This window comes from Gopherus evgoodei, chromosome 6 (assembly GCF_007399415.2).
Source record: "Gopherus evgoodei ecotype Sinaloan lineage chromosome 6, rGopEvg1_v1.p, whole genome shotgun sequence".
In the NCBI taxonomy this organism is placed as follows: domain Eukaryota; kingdom Metazoa; phylum Chordata; order Testudines; family Testudinidae; genus Gopherus; species Gopherus evgoodei.
Window position 1 is genome coordinate 108,907,719 of NC_044327.1, and position 17,665 is coordinate 108,925,383.

The window sequence follows — 17,665 nt, forward strand, 5'->3', positions numbered from 1 at the left end:
ACAGAGGCCACCGGAGCAATGCTAATTTATAGCAGCTCAGAACCCAAGTGAACTTTACAAGTGATTTTTATAGAAAGCAATCCCTCCCAGCAACAGAAAAAGCAAAGTGTGTACTTACTGCCCACAAAGAGAAGTGTTGCACTGTAATTTTTGTTTCCTTTACCAGAGAGGTTACAAAAGGCAGGAATGCCAGGCATTTCTGCATGCAACACCTTATTCATAGTAATCACCATGTTTCGCTGGCTTGTGTTTGAGTCTGGGTAACAATAATCAGTGTAATTAAACAAAAAATTTAAAATTCGGCTATCTTTGCCTCCAATGCAGCAAAAAGTGACATTTGAGCCTTCCTCTACAACTTTATCTTCTGGGAAAATGTATGGTGTGTAGTCATCTGAAGTATCTAGGCCTGCAAGATACAAAAGAATAAATCTCTTCAGTTGAATGTACTTTCTTTATGCCATGGAGTCTCTTGTGAACAGTCTACCCCATGACTAGAAAGCTGAGAAAGCACTAGGGACAAGTTTTCAAAAGGGTGCTCAGGATAGGTGCCTGTGACTTTGAATGCATAACTAGGCATTTGCACACATCTAGTAATTGTACCCCAACTATCCACATGCAAACATCTATTTGTACACCATCATGTGATGTTCTCTCACTTCAGTCCTCCTTAAACCCGTAAGATATAAAACTTAAGTGGTGCATGAGCCTTTGTACAGTGGTAAATTTCACCCCCTAGGACCTGATCCAGAATCCAGCGAAGTCAATGGAAAGGCTCTCATTAACTTTAGTGGGCTTTACATCTGACCTCAAGGTGGGATTTGTATATATGATTTTGCAAAGGCAAGCTGAGATGCTAGGTGTGAACATTTGTTCCTTAATGACCAGGAAATGTCCAATGTTAATTCATAAATGGATTCCTTATGGCTTCAGTCTAACTAGAATAAAAAGATTTCATCCATTAAAAGGTGAGTTTGAAAGGCTTTTTATCTGCCAAGACCCAAGTTAAGGGCCCTGTGCTTCTCCTGCTACATGTGGTAACATTTCTAGTATCTAAATCCAAGCAGGACCTGTGTGAACCTGAACCAGTGCAGATAGCAGTTCCTTAACTAAACTGTTTAGTCATCCTTTCAAAACACATTTTTAAAAGTCATCTAAGTTCACCAGAAATGATGCTGTTCCAGTGAAAATAATCAATCAGAACGGGCTAATCACTGCCTTGTATTCAGTCAATTTTTCCTGTGTTCTATGAACACAGTTCACAGAAGTTCATTCAGAAGTGACAGTAGTAGTTGGTTTACTACTAGTGTCTCTTGTCCTTAATATTAATTATGATTGCCCAACACAAACCTGTGAGAAACTAGTTAAGGTTATAAGTCTGTATCAAAACTTGGAAAAAGAAAACTTACTAGAGAGCTGTAGTTGAAATCCTAAGCCCCATCCTCAACTCTTCCACCTCCTCCCCTAATTAAATGATAAAAATGTCTAGAAATTCTAAATTAAGATTACCTTTTTTCAAAAATGTGGAAATATTGAAATACAGAGTTAAGGGGTGAAATCCTGGCCCTAGTGAAGCAAATGGGAGTTCTACTGTTGACTTCCATGTGGCCAGGAGCTCAAAGGCAGCCTAAACCATTGTGGCTCTAAGTCCCAGAAGCCTTATAATAGAAACTTTAGTGGCACCTTAGAGACTAACAAATATAACAAATTTGTTAGTCTCTAAGGTGCCACAAGGACACCTCATTGTTTCTGCTGCTACAGACTAACACGGCTACCACTCTGAAATAGAAACCTTGTTATAACCTTAGCTACAGAGAGGCTTTTGTCTGTTCATATTAAACTAGTACATGAACACAAAGCCAAATCAACAATTGTGCATTAGGGGAAAAAAATATAAACTTCAGAGAACCATTAATACTGGTAACTCTTGGTTCTCAGTATTAGTTTATATGAATACTACAGCCTGATGACAGTGAAGCAAGAATCACCCGTGGTTAATTTATGTCCCACATTCACAGAACACATGATGCTGTTACAAAGTTGAAACTGCTGAAGTGATTCTGCACTGAATCCAAGAATTATTATGCAACAGCTTCCGAAGAGATATTGCCCTCCTAGAAAAGCCCTAATCAAAGGAACAAGTCAGACTTCAGTGGTAAGGATATTATAGCTTCCTTGTTTACTACAGCAGCATTGCCAAGGGCATTATGGATATACCACAAAGTAGGACTAAATTTATCCTCAAAGACTAAGGCCTTGTCTACACTGGCACTTTACAGCTCCGCAACTTTCAGCGCTGTAAAGTGCCAGTGTAGACAGTGCTCCAGTGCTCTCCCAGCGCTGATGCCGCGACTACACACCCACGTTAAAGCGCTGCCGCGACAGCACTTTAACGTTGCTAGTGAAGACATGCCCTCAGGCTGTGTCTACGCTGCACTTTTGTCGTTAAAACTTTTGTTGCTCAGGGGTGTGAAAAAATTACTCCCCAAACGACAAAAGTTTTAATGATGAAAAGCACCAGTGTGGACAGCACTTCATCGGTGGGAGATGCTCTCCCACCAACGAAGCTACCGCCCCCCTTGTTTGGGGTGGTTTTATTTTGTCATCAGGAGAGCACTCTCATGGAGACAGAGTGGCTACACCATGTACCTTACAATGGCATGTCTGTACCAGCACAGCTGCGCCACTGTAAGGCGTGCAGTGTAGACGTAGCCGAAGAGATCCTGGAGTTGTATAACTCAAGTGCCTTCTAGCCAGGCATAAAATGTAATTTATATAACTTTACTGAAACTAAAACTGAACATATTTTAAATGCATGATTTAATACAATCTGGATTAACAGCATTAAAAGTTTCCTGTAAAATAAAACCATCATATAGCATGAGGTTTTGCTAATTAACTTATTCAATATTTACATTTCTCATTGCCTTCAGTAGAAACCTTTAAATTAAGAACGCAGGTAAGAAATCTGCCATTCAACCTGATGCACAAAACATAACATTCTCGTCTCATATAGTCTTTTGTTCTTTGAGAATAAAAACCACACTCTCAAAACATATAATAGTCTATTTTAAATTTAACTCCATTTATTGTGATCAGAATCCTACTGACTTAATCCATGTGACTAGTCCCAGTCAACAAAGGCTGCAAGACTGAGCCCTTTAGAGGGAATTCTATGCACATGTTTGTTTTCTAAATAAAGAGAATGAGATCTGTACCACTTTTCACAGTTTTACTACTTTTATGCAAGGATTGGTGTTCATGAGCAGTTTGTCTCAGACCTTATACTTTGCAATTGTATTGTAGTTTTCATCTGAGGATCTCAAAGCACTATACAAAATACAATCAATCTTCATTATCTCCTGTAAGGAAAGTGAGCCTTGTTCTATCTATGTTACAATTGGGTAAAGAGAAGCACAGGAAGGTGAAGCAATTTGTCCAAGGTCGCATAGCAAATCCATGACAGAGCTAGGAAAAAAGCAAGAGTTCCTGGCTCTATCCAGCAGTTATCTTTCTTCTCTGCCTGTATACAGTAATACTCTATCTGTTGTTTTAATTTGCTGACTACAGTTTTTCTAATAAGATTAAACAATACTTGGAAGTTCTATCATTTTTCTAGGACAGTAAAAACATTAAAAACAGTGCACTAAATGAAACAATTGTTCAAACCTAGAGGAAACCAGGGTGATAAGTAATAGCTAACATGAATTTGTCAAAAACAAAATCATGCCAAACCAATCTAATTTCCTTCTTTGACATGTTTACGGCCTATTCTATAGCAGGGAAGCAGTAGACACAATATATCAGGATTTCAGGAAGGTTTTTGGCACACTCCTACATGACATAGTCCTAAACAAACTAGGGACTGTGGTCTAGATTAAATTACTATAAAGTGGGTGCACAACTGGCTGAAAAATTATACTTAAAGAGTAGTTCGGAATGGTTTGCTGTTAAGCTGGGAGGATGTATCAAGAGGGGTCCTGCAGAGGTCTGTTCTGGGGCCAGTGTCATTTAGCATTTTCATTAATGATTTAGATAATAAGAACATAAGAAACATAAGAACATAAGAACGGCCATACTGGGTCAGACCAAAGGTCCATCTAGCCCAGTATTCTGTCTACCGACAGTGGCCAATGCCAAGTGCCCCAGAGGGAGTGAACCTAACAGGCAATGATCAAATGATCTCTCTCCTGCCATCCATCTCCACCCTCTGACAAACAGAGTCTAGGGACACCCTTCCTTATCCATCCTGGCTAATATCCATTTATGGACTTAACCTCCATGAATTTAGCCAGTTCTCTTTTAAACCCTGTTATAGTCCTAGTCTTCACAACCTCCTCAGGCAAGGAGTTCCACAAGTTGACTGTGCGCTGTGTGAAGAAGAATGAAGTAGAGAGTATATTAATAAAATGTGCAGCTGCAACAAGCTGGAAGGGGTTGGACTGGAAGACAGGACTAGAATTCAAAATGATCTTGATAAACTGAAGAATTGGTCTGAAATCAACAAGATGAAATTCCATGAAGACAAGTGTGAAATACTTCACTTGGGAAGAAAACGATATGGGAGTTATAGTAGATCACAAACTGAATATAAGTCGTCAATGTGATGCAGTTTCAAAAAAGGCAAGTATATTGGTATGTATTAATAGGAGTATCATATGTAAGGCACAGGAGGTAATTGTCCCAGCACTGGTCAATGCCACATTTTCAGAAAGATGCAAACTGGAGAGCATTCAACAAAAATGGGAAAAGGGCTGGAAAACTGTATGAGGAAGAACTGAACATATTTGTTCTAGTGCAGAGAAGGCTGAGGGAGGAGACCTGATATCTGGTTTCAAATCTGTCCTAACGAGGATAGTGATCAATTGTTCTCCATACCCGCTGAAGGAAGGACAAGAAGTAAACATTCTAGTTTGCAACAAGGAAGATTTAGGCTAGATATTAGGAAAAACTTTCTAACTATAAGGATGATGTTGTTGTTCATCCTTCAAGTTCGAAGATAACTATGACATTACTGATTGATTTGGTTTCTGTGAACACATGATTGTCTGATCAGGGCAATTTGAGCTTTGAACTGTCTGCAGCACACTGAACAAGAGATGTCACAATGGGTTACTTGATTAACAGTGGACATGCTGCTGTTGTGAGATTTATGCTGCTGGCACTTCTGCTCTGCCTCAGTAGTTCTCCTCTACTCAGACTGGTGATCCAGTATGGATGAGACTTCGCCAGGTAGAATGATCATGAGCAAGATCTTCCCAAAACTGTTGAAATGCCTCAAGGACAACTTCAGGAAGTCTTTCAAAAATTTCTTCTGGCCTCCCTGAGAGCATTTTCCCTGCTTTAGTTCACCATAAAAGATCTTTGGCAGTCATTCACCTGACATTCTGGTGACATGGCCTACCCATCTCATCTGCGATTTCATGAACAGAGTACGGATGCTTAGAATACCTGCCCATATGAGAATCTTACTATCTGGAACCTTGTCTTGCCATCTTAACCTCATCAGTTTTCTCAGATAGTCCATGTGAAAGTGATTTGGCTTCATAACATGGCATCTAACACCATCTAGGTTTTGCATGCATACATCAAAATTGGAAACATGATACCTTTGTAGACCTTCAGTTTTGTTTTGACTAATCCCTGTGTACTCCCACACATTTGCACATAATCTGCCAAAGGCCACACTTCTGGCATTAGTTTCACTATCAATGTGAACTGCATGTGACAGTGTACTGCTGAGGTAGGTGAACTTGTCCAGTGCCTGGAGGGTTTGGCCATGCACTGTGATAACAGGCTCTACATAAGGCTTTCTTGGTACAGGCTAGTACATCACTTCTGTCTTCTTGATGTTGATTGTGAGACCAAAACTGCAAGGATAGTTAAGCACTGGAACATGTTATCTAGGGAGGCTGTGGAACCCCTGCCACTGGAGATTTTAAGAACAGGTTAGACAAAAACACTTTTCAGGGATATGCTAGATATACTTAATCCTGCCCCAGCACAGCACTGGATGGTGGGGCAGGAGGGAAGGCAGAGGAGGACTAGATGACCTCATGAGGGTCCTTCTGGTCCCACATTTCTATGGTTCTATGAAACAATACAGACAAGTACAGCAGAACCCGTTTATCTGACCCTTCCTTAACTGGCTCTCTATGTTTACCAAACAACCAGAATTCCAAGGCCAGAAGTGGGTAATCTCTCCTTTGGCCACTAGATGGTGCTGCAGCATCATATTTGCCCATTCTCTAGTTTGTCCTGATTTTTGCTTGTCTGATATAGCCTGGCCTGTCCCAGCTAGATCAGATAAATGGGGTTCTGCTGTATTAGCAGTAAATTCTAAAATGGTCCATTGATGTTGCATAGTCACTGCTGACATGAACTCCAATATTTTACTGGTTTTACAGTAGCAAATTAAAGCACAGCATTAAATCAGCAAGGAAATATTCCAAAGTCTTGCTTTGCTTACCCAGCACAGTCTCCCACTGACTCCAGCGACTCCAGAGTTTAGAGAATCTTTCATCATTCACCATGCTCCTGATTCTTACAGAGTGGGACATGCATTCCAAAGGTAATTCTGAATCCCAACTCCAGTGCAGAGTTTTATTCAATTTACTGAGAGTTGTGTTATAATACTCCTAAAAACAAGCAATAGGTAAGTAAAAAGAACAGGAGTACTTGTGGCACCTTAGAAACTAACAAATTTATTTGAGCATAAGCTTTCGTGGGCTACAGCTCACTTCATCGGACGCATGGACTGGAACACACAGCAAGAAGATATTTATATGTACAGAGAACATGAAAAGGTGGAAGTAGCCATACCAACTGTAAGAGGCCAATCAATTGAGATGAGCTATCATCAGCAGGAGAAAAAAAAACTTTTGAAGTGATAATCGAGATGACACATAGAAGGTGTGAGGATACTTAACATGGGGAAATAGATTCAATTAGTGAAATGGCCCAACCATTCCCAGTCTCTGTTCAAACCTAAGTTAATTGTATCTAATTTGCATATAAATTCAAATTCAGCAGTCTCTCTTTGGAGTCTGTTTTTGAAGTTTTTTTGTTGTAAAATTGCCACCTTCAAATCTGTCACTGAGTGGTTAGAGAGGTTGAAGTGTTCTCCCACTGGTTTTTGAATGTTAAGATTCCTGATATCAGATATGTGTTCATTTATTCTTTTGCATAGAGACTTTCCAGTTTGGCCAATGTATATGACAGACGGGCATTGCTGGCACATGATGGCATATATCACGTTGGTAGATGTGCAGGTGAATGAGCCCCTGATGGCATGGCTGATGTGATTAGGTACATATGCTATTAAGGCAGAGTATGCAGAGTTGTGGTGAACAAAAATACGTGGAGAATGCTTAGTTTGGAATTAGGTTTAGCTGTTATGACATAAGATAGGCTCAGAAAGAGTTAGTGTTACCCCAGAATTGACATTCCTGCATGTGCCCCAGAACTTGACAGTACGACAGTCAGCCATTTTGTATGTTCAGCCACTGTCAGCTGAAAACCAAACATCACATTGCTAGAAATAATCTCAGGCCTTTGTGAGACAAGGTCAGACAGCTGCATGCTTGTAGTTTGCTAATCAGAATTAAAAAAATAGAACAAAAATTATAAAAAGTATGTCAATTGCAACCTGGGTTTTAGGTGCCCCTGACATGTTGTTATTCTTGTTAGCTAAAAATATTTAAAATAATAAATAGTTTATTAAAATTTTAAAAATTGATAACCCAGTAGAGGTTGTTATGCTAACCAACTAGGAGTCACTATAGGTTATGTGCTTTGTTAAAGTTAGCTATAAAAAATTAGGCAAAAGTTAATACCTCAGAGCAGTCTGAGGGAGCTTTTCTTCGGGCAAGGAGCTGACAGCTAAACTCCTCACCAGCTGTATGGAAAAAGGGCTCCTGGAAGCCTGGCTGTTAATCAACCATCTCAGATTATGGGTAACTATATCTGGAATGTCCTAAACCAATTGTGTGTGTGTGTGTGTGTGTGTGTGCGCGCGCGCTTGCTTAATATCCAACATATAAATAAATAAAGTAGTTTTAAATAAGAGCATGCTTGCTTATATCAATCATTTATTGGACAGAAGCACTGTTCCCATTAATTTATTCCTGACACTGCCTAAAATAAAAGGTAAGTTACCACTGTTTTGGGTTCTGAAAACCCCAGGTAACATTGGGTGTGTAACTCTCTAAGGCTCCTTGAAAATCCCAGTTGTAATCCTGCATCTCAAATTTTCAGAAAAGTTTGTGTGTAACTGCAGACCTCATTTGCACATGTAGTTAGCGAGATTGCAGGCTTGATTCACAATTGTATTGTTCCCACTCTGACAGTGCAATTCTACTGAAATCAGTGAAGCTATGTCCGCATAAAATCAGAATCGTGCAGTGGTGGATCAGGCCCTGTATGTTCAAACGTAGTAATTTCAATTTCAGGTGACCAACAGGTTGATTGTGCTTGCAGTTATGTTAATTTGAACACACAACATTCAATACATAGCTTCACACTTGATAGTTTTCTGATCATCTGGAGGCTTATGTACATCCTCACTCTACACTGCTACTGTATATATCTGTACTGGTAGAGAATTCATTTTATATTTGACTGTAGTCCTCAGGCTGAAAGAGAGCTGAAAGTCCTACAATGGGACGGAGAACAAAAGGCATGGTAGGAAATGGTTTAAAAGATATGATGCGGCTTTTTAATCTGCAAAAAAAATATTTTAAAATATACTACTGTTGCAAGGACATTTATCTGTCTATGGAAGCCAAAAGGAAGAAAGTTGCAGTGGGGGAGGTTTAGTTTGGATATTAGGAAAAACTTCTTCATGAGAAGGGTGGTGAAGCACTGGAATGGGTTACCTAGGGGGGTAGTGGAATCTCCTTCCTTAGAGGTTTTTAAGGTCAGGCTTGACAAAGCCCTGGCTGGGATGATTTAGTTGGGGATTGGTCTGCTTTGAGCAGAGGGTTGGACTAGATGACCTCCTGAGGTCCCTTCCAACCCTGATGTTCTATGAGGATAGTGACTGTCTAAAATATACAGTAGAAAATATGTTGATGACAGCAAAGAGGTCTTAGGGAATCATTTATACAGCAAGTCAGTAGTTGTACTCCTATAAAAAAGTGAACGATAACATACTAACAAAATTAATGAAGGGCAGGACGGAGGCTGGTTCCTGCCTGGTGGAAGATCCCTTGCGATCTCATTCCCGACACCCTCCTGAGCAGAGAGACCATGTGTGGGGCTATCCCTGCTAGTGCATATAGTGCACGGGGACAGCCCCAGGTCACCATAACTCAAACTGATTCAAGGACCAGACTAGCCATGCAGGCAAAAGTTGCTCTGTTTTCTGAAGGGGGGGGAGCATTTTTCCCAGCATGCTGCAGTTCTGCACAGCCCCAGTGCAAGAGCATGGCTCAAGGCCACTACAAAAGAACACACATGCATGCACACACGCTATTCTAATTGAATTGCTTGCTGCAAGTGTACAGCTCAGAACGCTTCTTATTTTTTTAAAAACAAGAAACTGGGTCCTATCTTCAGCTGGTGTAAATCAGCATAGCTCCACTGACAGCTCTGACTAGGATTAAAATTCAACATCACTATCTCTGTTCATAAGATAACACCTGGACTTTTTTCAATGGTTTTTCTCCCCAGACTTTTACAATTGATTTCAGTGACATTTTATGATTTAATGGTCATTTTTAATTTCAGGGGAACTCTTTAGCTTCTGTTCTGAATAGTATGCAAACTGTACTTGCTTCAGCATGAACTATATCACTCATCCATTGTATTATTATGGTACTTTCTTCTTTATAATAAAATAGTAGTAAGAACATAAGCTGCTGGTAGTAACACACAACAACTGAACAAATGGACTTTGTATGTTAAGGTTTCGCCCTATGCATTGGATATTAATCATATAAATTCAGCCTACTGGTTTGGGATTTACAAGCCTGTCTGTCTTTCAGTGGAAGGCAAATCAAGCATGCACCATGTTGATTTTGAATCAATTACTTCAATTTCTATAGGAAGTGATAATACATAATGAGCTCTCATATTCTTCCCTATTAAATGGTAAATAAATCTAAATAACTATAATGAGTCTATTACTCTTTAAGTAAGGGTGCCAGAAATGGCCATTTATTTTATACTGAAGCTTTATTGCTAGACTAATGGGATCCCATGTCTGTTTCCAAGACTAGCTATTATCTTAATCAAGGCTATTTGTCCTCTTGGCATTCATCACTTTTTCCTCCCTAAAATGGATCTAAAGCCAAAACTCTTTCTTCCTAAGATACCGAAGTCCCAAAAGTCAGTTTAGCTTGCATAAGGTGTGAGAGTGATAGCATTCCTTGGGAAGGAGCATTCTCTGTGCTGCATACACAAATTAGAGAGGTATAAATGGCAATTTACTGTGAACCGTACTCAGCTTGGGAGGCATTTTGCTTCCTTAAAACACAACTGGCAAAATCCTGGCCCTATTGAAGTCAAGGGGACTTTTGCAATTCTGGCTTTCAGCTGTGTGGACCCTCCCTGCCTCTAGTATAGTCTAGTTTTTAACAGGCATGATTCAGTACGTTGCATTCTTGATGTCCTAGCAGATGGGATTTTCAGAAGCGATCAGCATTGTTCTAATTCCATTCTCATTGACTTCAACAGAAGCAGAGTTAAATCAACACTGAATGCATCTAAAAATCCCACCCTCTGTCTATTCTTCTGGGTAGTGGCTTTCTTGTATAATAAACTGGCCTTGAGAATTAGGACTTCCTCAGATTTTTCTAGGTTTTAACATCTGTGGTTAATATTCTCCCACACTTCAATCAGCAGATGGTGAAAAAAATATATTTAAAAGCTCTACAAATATAGATTTAAAAAATATCACTTTTGTTAAAACACTTCTGCAGGAGCAGCACCAGGGTTTTTGCCGCCCTCAGTGGCAGTGCTCTTCCTCCGAGCATTCGGCGGGAGGAGTCCTTCCGCTCTGCGTCTTCAGGGCACTTCGGTGGCAGGTCCCTCACTCACTCCGGGACCCGACACCGAATTTCCGCAGAGAGCGGCAAAATGCCACCTCTCAAATCCTCCTGCCCTAGGTGACCACCTAGGGTCTCCTAGTGGAAGCACCGGCCCTGCACTTCTGGAGCATACTTGTTTCACACCAGTTTACTAGGCGATTTAATTTGGTGACTTGGACTATAAGCTTAGCAGCAATTTTAGTCTATTCCCTCTTGATTATGTTGTGACATTCTATACTTTGGGGGAGAGTCCTTTACCTCCCATATTTCTCATTTGTATATAATTGTGATATTGCATATAAAGCAGGCTGTGTGAGGTATCAGAGAGAGGTTATGATCTGCTGAAAGTCATTTTTCTATCTAAATGTGTGTATCATTAATGCATATGAAGTTATGAGAATCTGTTTTATCATTGTCACTAAAATATGTTGTAGGTTTGGGAAGTACCCAGATACTACTCCAGAGACAATGAAAAAAGAAGAGGTACCACTGCCTGGGTGAGTGCTGAACAGACTTCACCAGCCATTGTCCAGCAGAGGAGTTACAATTCAATGACTCACTTACAGGAGACACACCCGGGGATTGCTTCACCTTGCAACTCAACAATGCCCACCAGACATGCCTGGACCTGTGTTCTCCAAGCACATGGACTAAGGATATAAAACAGAACACAGGGGGCCCATGCTTCACCTTTCTCCTTCCCCCACCTATGCTGCATGCAACATGGGCACTCAAAAGACTGAAGACTCCAACAGAGGAGACTGGCTCAGGTTTAAGAGACAAACCTACTGAGGACTGCAATATCCAGTGGGGTGAGAAAACTGCTTAATCTAGATGTTGCCCACTCTAATAAGGTTGACAGTTTAGACTGTGTGCTTATATTTTATTTTATTCTGGGAACTAACTCTTTTTGCTTATCACTTTTATAATCACTTAAAATCTATCTTTTGTAGTTAATACATTTAATTAACTGTTTATCTTTACTGGTGAGTTTGCCTGAAGTGTTTGGTAAGGGTGTTTGCTCAGGTTTACGAAGGCTGATGTATATCCACTTTCCATTGATAAAGTTGTGAACCAGTTAATAAATTTGCATAACTTGTCTTGAGCAGTGCAAGATGGTATATTCCTGAGGTAGAAGGCTGGGAGCTTGGGGTGGGGGGGTTGGCTGGTGCCTTTCTCTGTGTGATTCATGAGGGGCTCTGGGAGCATTCATGCAATCTAGCTAGGTGTGGGGCTTCACATGTGATTGTGATGAGTGATCACAGCGCCTGAAGGGGTTTGCTGCTTGTCACTAGCAAAGCATTGTGAGAGACTGCCCAGGCTGGAGAGTTAAGAGAGCACAGCAGTCCCACAGTGCCAGGCTGCACCCCGGCGATCCTATCACACATATATTCTCAGTGTGTGCTGATTCTCAGGAAGGCACAGAAAAATATACAAATAGTGCAATGCATTGGATTTTGGCAGGTAATGCCTCGGAGGCAGCAGTGGCATCAACTGCTAAGGCCTATGCTTGCTCTTTCCTCAGCATGGAAAACAAGAAGGGCAATAACCATCTAAAGTAGGCGAGTAAAAGAAAACAGGAATAAAATTCACAAATCAATAGTCAGGCTTGATGGCCTAGCTGTAGTGTGCTCACACATAGGAGACCAAAGCTTGTTTTCCCATTCTAGACTCATGTTTCTTGAGGGAAGCTACAAGAAACTCTAACAGAAATTATGTCTTTGTCTTCTCTTCTTCAGCCAGGAGGACAGAGGCTCTAATAAGGGATTCTTAGTGTGGAGGAGTCCTCAAGGTACCCTCATGCACTTGGGGGAAACTTTAGTAATGGACTTAGAACTCAATGATCCATCTTAACATGCTCTGTTTCTATGATCAGACAACTTTTCTATCTTAAATTGAGTGTGGCCCTAGTAAAATATGTAGACTCTTCTTATGAAGCCTTGGACATGTCCATGTGACAAAGCTACCTCTACACACCAGAATGTTTGATTTTGTTCATATTGATACATTGAAATATGTTTTTTAAAAGATACTTACTGTCCAGACAACATTCATTTCTTCAGATCGACTAACTTGAATGTCAAAAACCATTTCTAGTTCAAACTGGTGGGCTAAGTCACTAACATCCCATTCCACCAACAAACGCTGCAGAGGCAAATTCCTGGAAACTTTGAGGAATGTAGGTAGAAATTCCTGGGTTTCTGGAAGAGTAAATATGATTTAAAAATATGAACACTCATGCCTGCTTAACATCATCAAATTGTTTGAGCCAAGACAGACTATAATACTGTGGCCACTAGAGAAATGGCCCATCAATATTTTCATCACAAACCTGAGAGTGGGTAGCTGGCTCCCAGGACCTACTGAATTCTGCTGCCAGCTCTGACACTGACTCACTGTGCCCATGCAGTCATGTAACCTTTGCTTCCCTTAAGAAAGGCAATGATACGGCCTGCAAAGGCTGGGATTTTCAAAAGCACTTAATGACGGCTTAACTCTGTCCCCGTTATCATGAATGGCAGAAAAGTTGGGCCCAGTCTAAGCGCTATTGAAAATCTCACTTGTACTTTTTGCCTATCACAGAGGGGTGTTGTAAAAATTAATGTTTGTATAGGGCTTAGATGCTTTAATGTGCAAAATACATGAATATTTAAAACAACATTTTTTTTAAAGAAATTAAATTCTTCAGGCAATCCATACTGCAGATTTATCACGTTTGGTGTTTAGCAAAGGACAGGTTCATGGGCAGTCTGGCACCAAGCTTGCTGGAAGCTAGAGACCACCTTTTGAGTTACATTATGGTAGAATGTTTTCCCATAACTGCTTATCTTAGGAAGACCCAAGCCTCTAGTCAAGCAGGGCACTGTCTGACCAACAACCACCCCCAGGTCTTTGTTTTTTGTTGGTTGTTTATTTTGTTGTTTATCAAAAAAGCCCAAAAACTAAAATTTCAAAACTGTCAGTTTTTGTTGTCATTCTGGCACCGGATGCCACAACTGTTTATTTTAAATTAAGGGTCATACATGTTGATACTGACTAGACTGGCCTGTTTGCACCCCAGCACTGTCAGGGGTAGAGAGAGAGAGCGATTCATTGCTAGAATTCAGTGTGCTTCACCTCACTTAGCTCAAGGAGGCACTGCAGAGGAACAAAGTTGCACTCTGACATATAAAGCATTTTCAGGTCACCTCAGTTTTATAGGGCCAGGCCAAGCCCTCTACACTTAGTGAAAGGGCACTCAGTACCTGTATGATAAGAAAAATCCAGCATCATTACATTAGAGAAACCAGAGTTAAAAGGAGACTTAAAGGTCTGGAAGGACTTTGTAGATATTTTGATGGAATTTTAATGCTCTCTTACCACAGGGACATTAGGATTTGGTGGATATTTACAGAAGCACCTGAACATTTTCAGGCCTGGCCGATGGCCAGATTTGGTTTTGGCTTGGAAGGGTTGAAGACCATTATCTCAGCACTCCACGCTCTTCTTGTGGCTGTAGATGCTTAGGGTGGCACAGTAAATAGAAGGGTGCTCTCAAGCAATTTCATTCCAGCTGCAGAACAGGACAGGTTAAGCAAGCTGCTGAATGTAAAGCTGTTTTAGGCATAGTCTATCTAGCTTCACTCATAAGTTTGAAACGTGGTATCTGTTTTAGAGTAAGAAACCCACTCAGGTAATAGCCTTAGTTCCTAGTTTTGCAAAAACTTCTATGCAGGGCTGCACTGAGACCATTACCTTAGTTGTGAGAAATTAAAGGCTAAAGGCACGAACCACTTATGACAGGAGTGGGCAAACTACACCCCAGGGGCCACATCCGGCCCTCCAGACGTTTTAATCCAGCCCGTGAGCTCTCGCTGGGGAGCGGGGTCTGGGGCTTGCCCTGCTTCACGCGGCTCCCAGAAGCAGCAGCATGTCCCCCCTCCGGCTCCTATGAATAGGGTCAACCAGGGACTGCCACACACTGCCCCTGACCCAAGTGCCGCCTCCACAGCTCCCATTGGCTGGGAAACACAGCCAGTGGGAGCTGCAGGGGTGGCATCTGCAGATGCGGCAGTGGCCAGAGCTGCCTGGCTGTGCCTTCGTGTAGGAGCTGGAGGGGGGACATGCTGCTGCTGCTGCTTCTGGGAGCTGCTTGAGGTAAGTGCCCCCCAGAGCCTGCACCCCTGACCTCCTCCCATGGCCCAACCCCTTGCCCCAGTTCTGATCCCCCTCCTGCTCTCTGAACCCCTTGGTCCCAGCCCAGAGCACCATCCTGCACCCCAATCCTTCATCCTGAGCCCGCACCCCCAGCCGGAGCCCTCACTCATACACACACCCTGCACACCCAACCCTCAATTTCGTGAGCATTCATGGTCCTCCATACAATTTCCATACCCAGATGTGCCAAAAAGTTTGCCCACCCCTGACTTATGATGATTCCTGGCAAAGAATACTTTACAGATGAAGATATCAGTGATGAGGATTGAGGTATTAGATTCATCTGGGATTTTTATTAACAATTCTGGTGAGGCATAGGATCCAACCTGTAGGGAAGTAAATACATAGAAAGAGGATTTCCATACTGCACCAATCATTTACAACCAATCACGTCTTCTAGCAAATGTATGTCTTTTAGTGACTCTGCTAGAAACTGTTTGGGGTTTTTGGTTGCTTTTTTTAAAAAGGGTTCTGTAAGGGTGAGTAACATGAAAACTGCTGCAAAAGGATTTGCTGAAGCCAGGGACTATGAAAAGACAGCTTGATGCTACCTTATGAAGGGCTTTTGCAGGCCTGCTTTCAAGATGCAAGTATTTCAGGGAGCATTCAGGCTGACTTTCTCTGGACAGTCAGTATCAGGAATGGTTGCTGGTACCTAAAAGGTTTTGGAGGGAAATATTTACATGCACCCACAATCTCTCTCTCTTGGGGAAAGACAAGCAAAATGTTGAAATTCAAGACTGATGTGTGAGAAGAAAACTGGGATTATGCAACACAAGAGTATGCAATGTCCGCTATAGTAAAAGTGACGAATGTGATTGATTTGTAGAAGAAAAAAACTCTGCGCTAGCAATGTAGCAGCCTGGACCCTGTCAGTGATTTTGGAACTATGCAAGTGTGAGAATAATGATTTTTATGCACCTGTGAAGAAACCCAGAACATGTTATAAATGTTTCATGTTTACAAGAGAATTATCTGGTGTAAAGTCTGAGAGTGAACTTCACTGTCCAAATAGAGAGAGGGAGCAGCAATCTTTAGGTCTTACTGGAAGTGAAACTAGCATGATTGTTAGCTTCATTGCCAAGGATGATATGGCAGGGAACCAAATGTCTGGGACAGTGAAATGAGCCATAAATTTAACCATAGGATCTTGAGATTTTAGAGACTGATGAAGACATGACAAGCCAGCACCTTTTCAGCACAGTCAAGGATTACATTTTATTGACTGTGACTATCAAAACAACAAAAGCAGGATCTGATAATCAATGACTAGTGCTGGAGAGATCACAGGCACGTGAATGGTGCCATGGGGGTGTATTTCACTGGCACAGCTGGGAACACAGGGTTGGGTACAGCCATGCTGGCAATGCAAAGATGATAGTTTGTTAAAAGATCCATACTTATGCTGAAATTGATTGAAAATCACCATTAATAAAAAGATCTACACATGCTTCTTTACCCCACTGCCTAACCTTGGCTGCTCAGCATAATCTTCTATCTTGACCACTCTTTTCTATGGAGTACTATCCACTGTGCCTGGGCACAGATCCCTGTATGTGTACAGAAAGGAGGTTGGTTTCTGTTTTCTTTCCACTGGGAACTGGCCACCCCAGTGTCTTCCTTTTAAGAATCACAAGAAGTTGGGGAGCCATTCAGGAAAGGTGGCAGATGTACCTGCAAGGCAAAGTCAACAGGTCTGTGAAAATGTTTACTATGGGTCAGATTGTCCCTTCCTGGATTAAAATCTATGGAAGGGAGGCTCTGGGGAAGGAATATTCTGTGGAACTCACCTGAGTTCCCTCTCAAATGGTTCCATAAAGGGGGAGCAAATTGTTTGCCCTTATAGAGTGAGCCCAATCCCTGTAGATCCACAGGATACCAGGACCATCTATGTGGATGCCTCCTGCATCCCTCAGTGGCAAGCATAGGAAAGATAAGAGTGAGGTCCCCAGTAGGAAAGCAAGTGTTTGCAAGATCAGGATCATGCTAAATCTCCACACAGTTTTGTGAGATTAATCGGAGGTGACGTACAACAAAGATGAAAGGCTCGAACGCCATTGTTTTAAAAGCTGCACTGCGCAGATTAGAAACCCTGGACTCTGACAATCAATGAAACAGAAACCGAACAGTGTTGATGGAAAGTGCCCAAGAGAAATAACTAAACATAAGACATGCCTGGATGCATGCTAGGTAGAGGCCAAGAGCCAAAATCTATTCTGCAGTAAGCCATGTCATTAGATACCAATACAGTGCAGGAACTGGTGGGTGTCCCATTGCACACGTTTATTGTTTAACATATAAGCAAATAAAATACCAGTAAAACAGCAATTTTCTTACAACTGAGGTCCTGGCATTGTGCCTTCAGATGGCTCCACAATAAACAGGTTTTGGCTGATTGATATTAGGAATATTGCTAGATCAGTATTTCCCAACTAGGACAT

At 41.4% G+C, this 17,665-nt stretch overlaps 1 protein-coding gene across 3 annotated transcripts in view; it reads right to left on the reverse strand.

Moving 5' to 3' along the window:
• OSMR (oncostatin M receptor) overlaps positions 1 to 17,665 on the reverse strand; it is a 79,146-nt gene that overhangs the window by 24,646 nt on the left and 36,835 nt on the right. For all 3 annotated transcript variants that reach the window (XM_030567608.1, XM_030567607.1, XM_030567609.1), the window contains exons 3-5: positions 13,065 to 13,228; positions 6,467 to 6,635; positions 119 to 406 (exon numbers count right to left, since the gene is read on the reverse strand). In XM_030567608.1, coding sequence (XP_030423468.1) covers positions 119 to 406; positions 6,467 to 6,635; positions 13,065 to 13,228 — 621 coding nt within the window. The remainder of the gene's footprint in view (positions 1 to 118; positions 407 to 6,466; positions 6,636 to 13,064; positions 13,229 to 17,665) is intronic.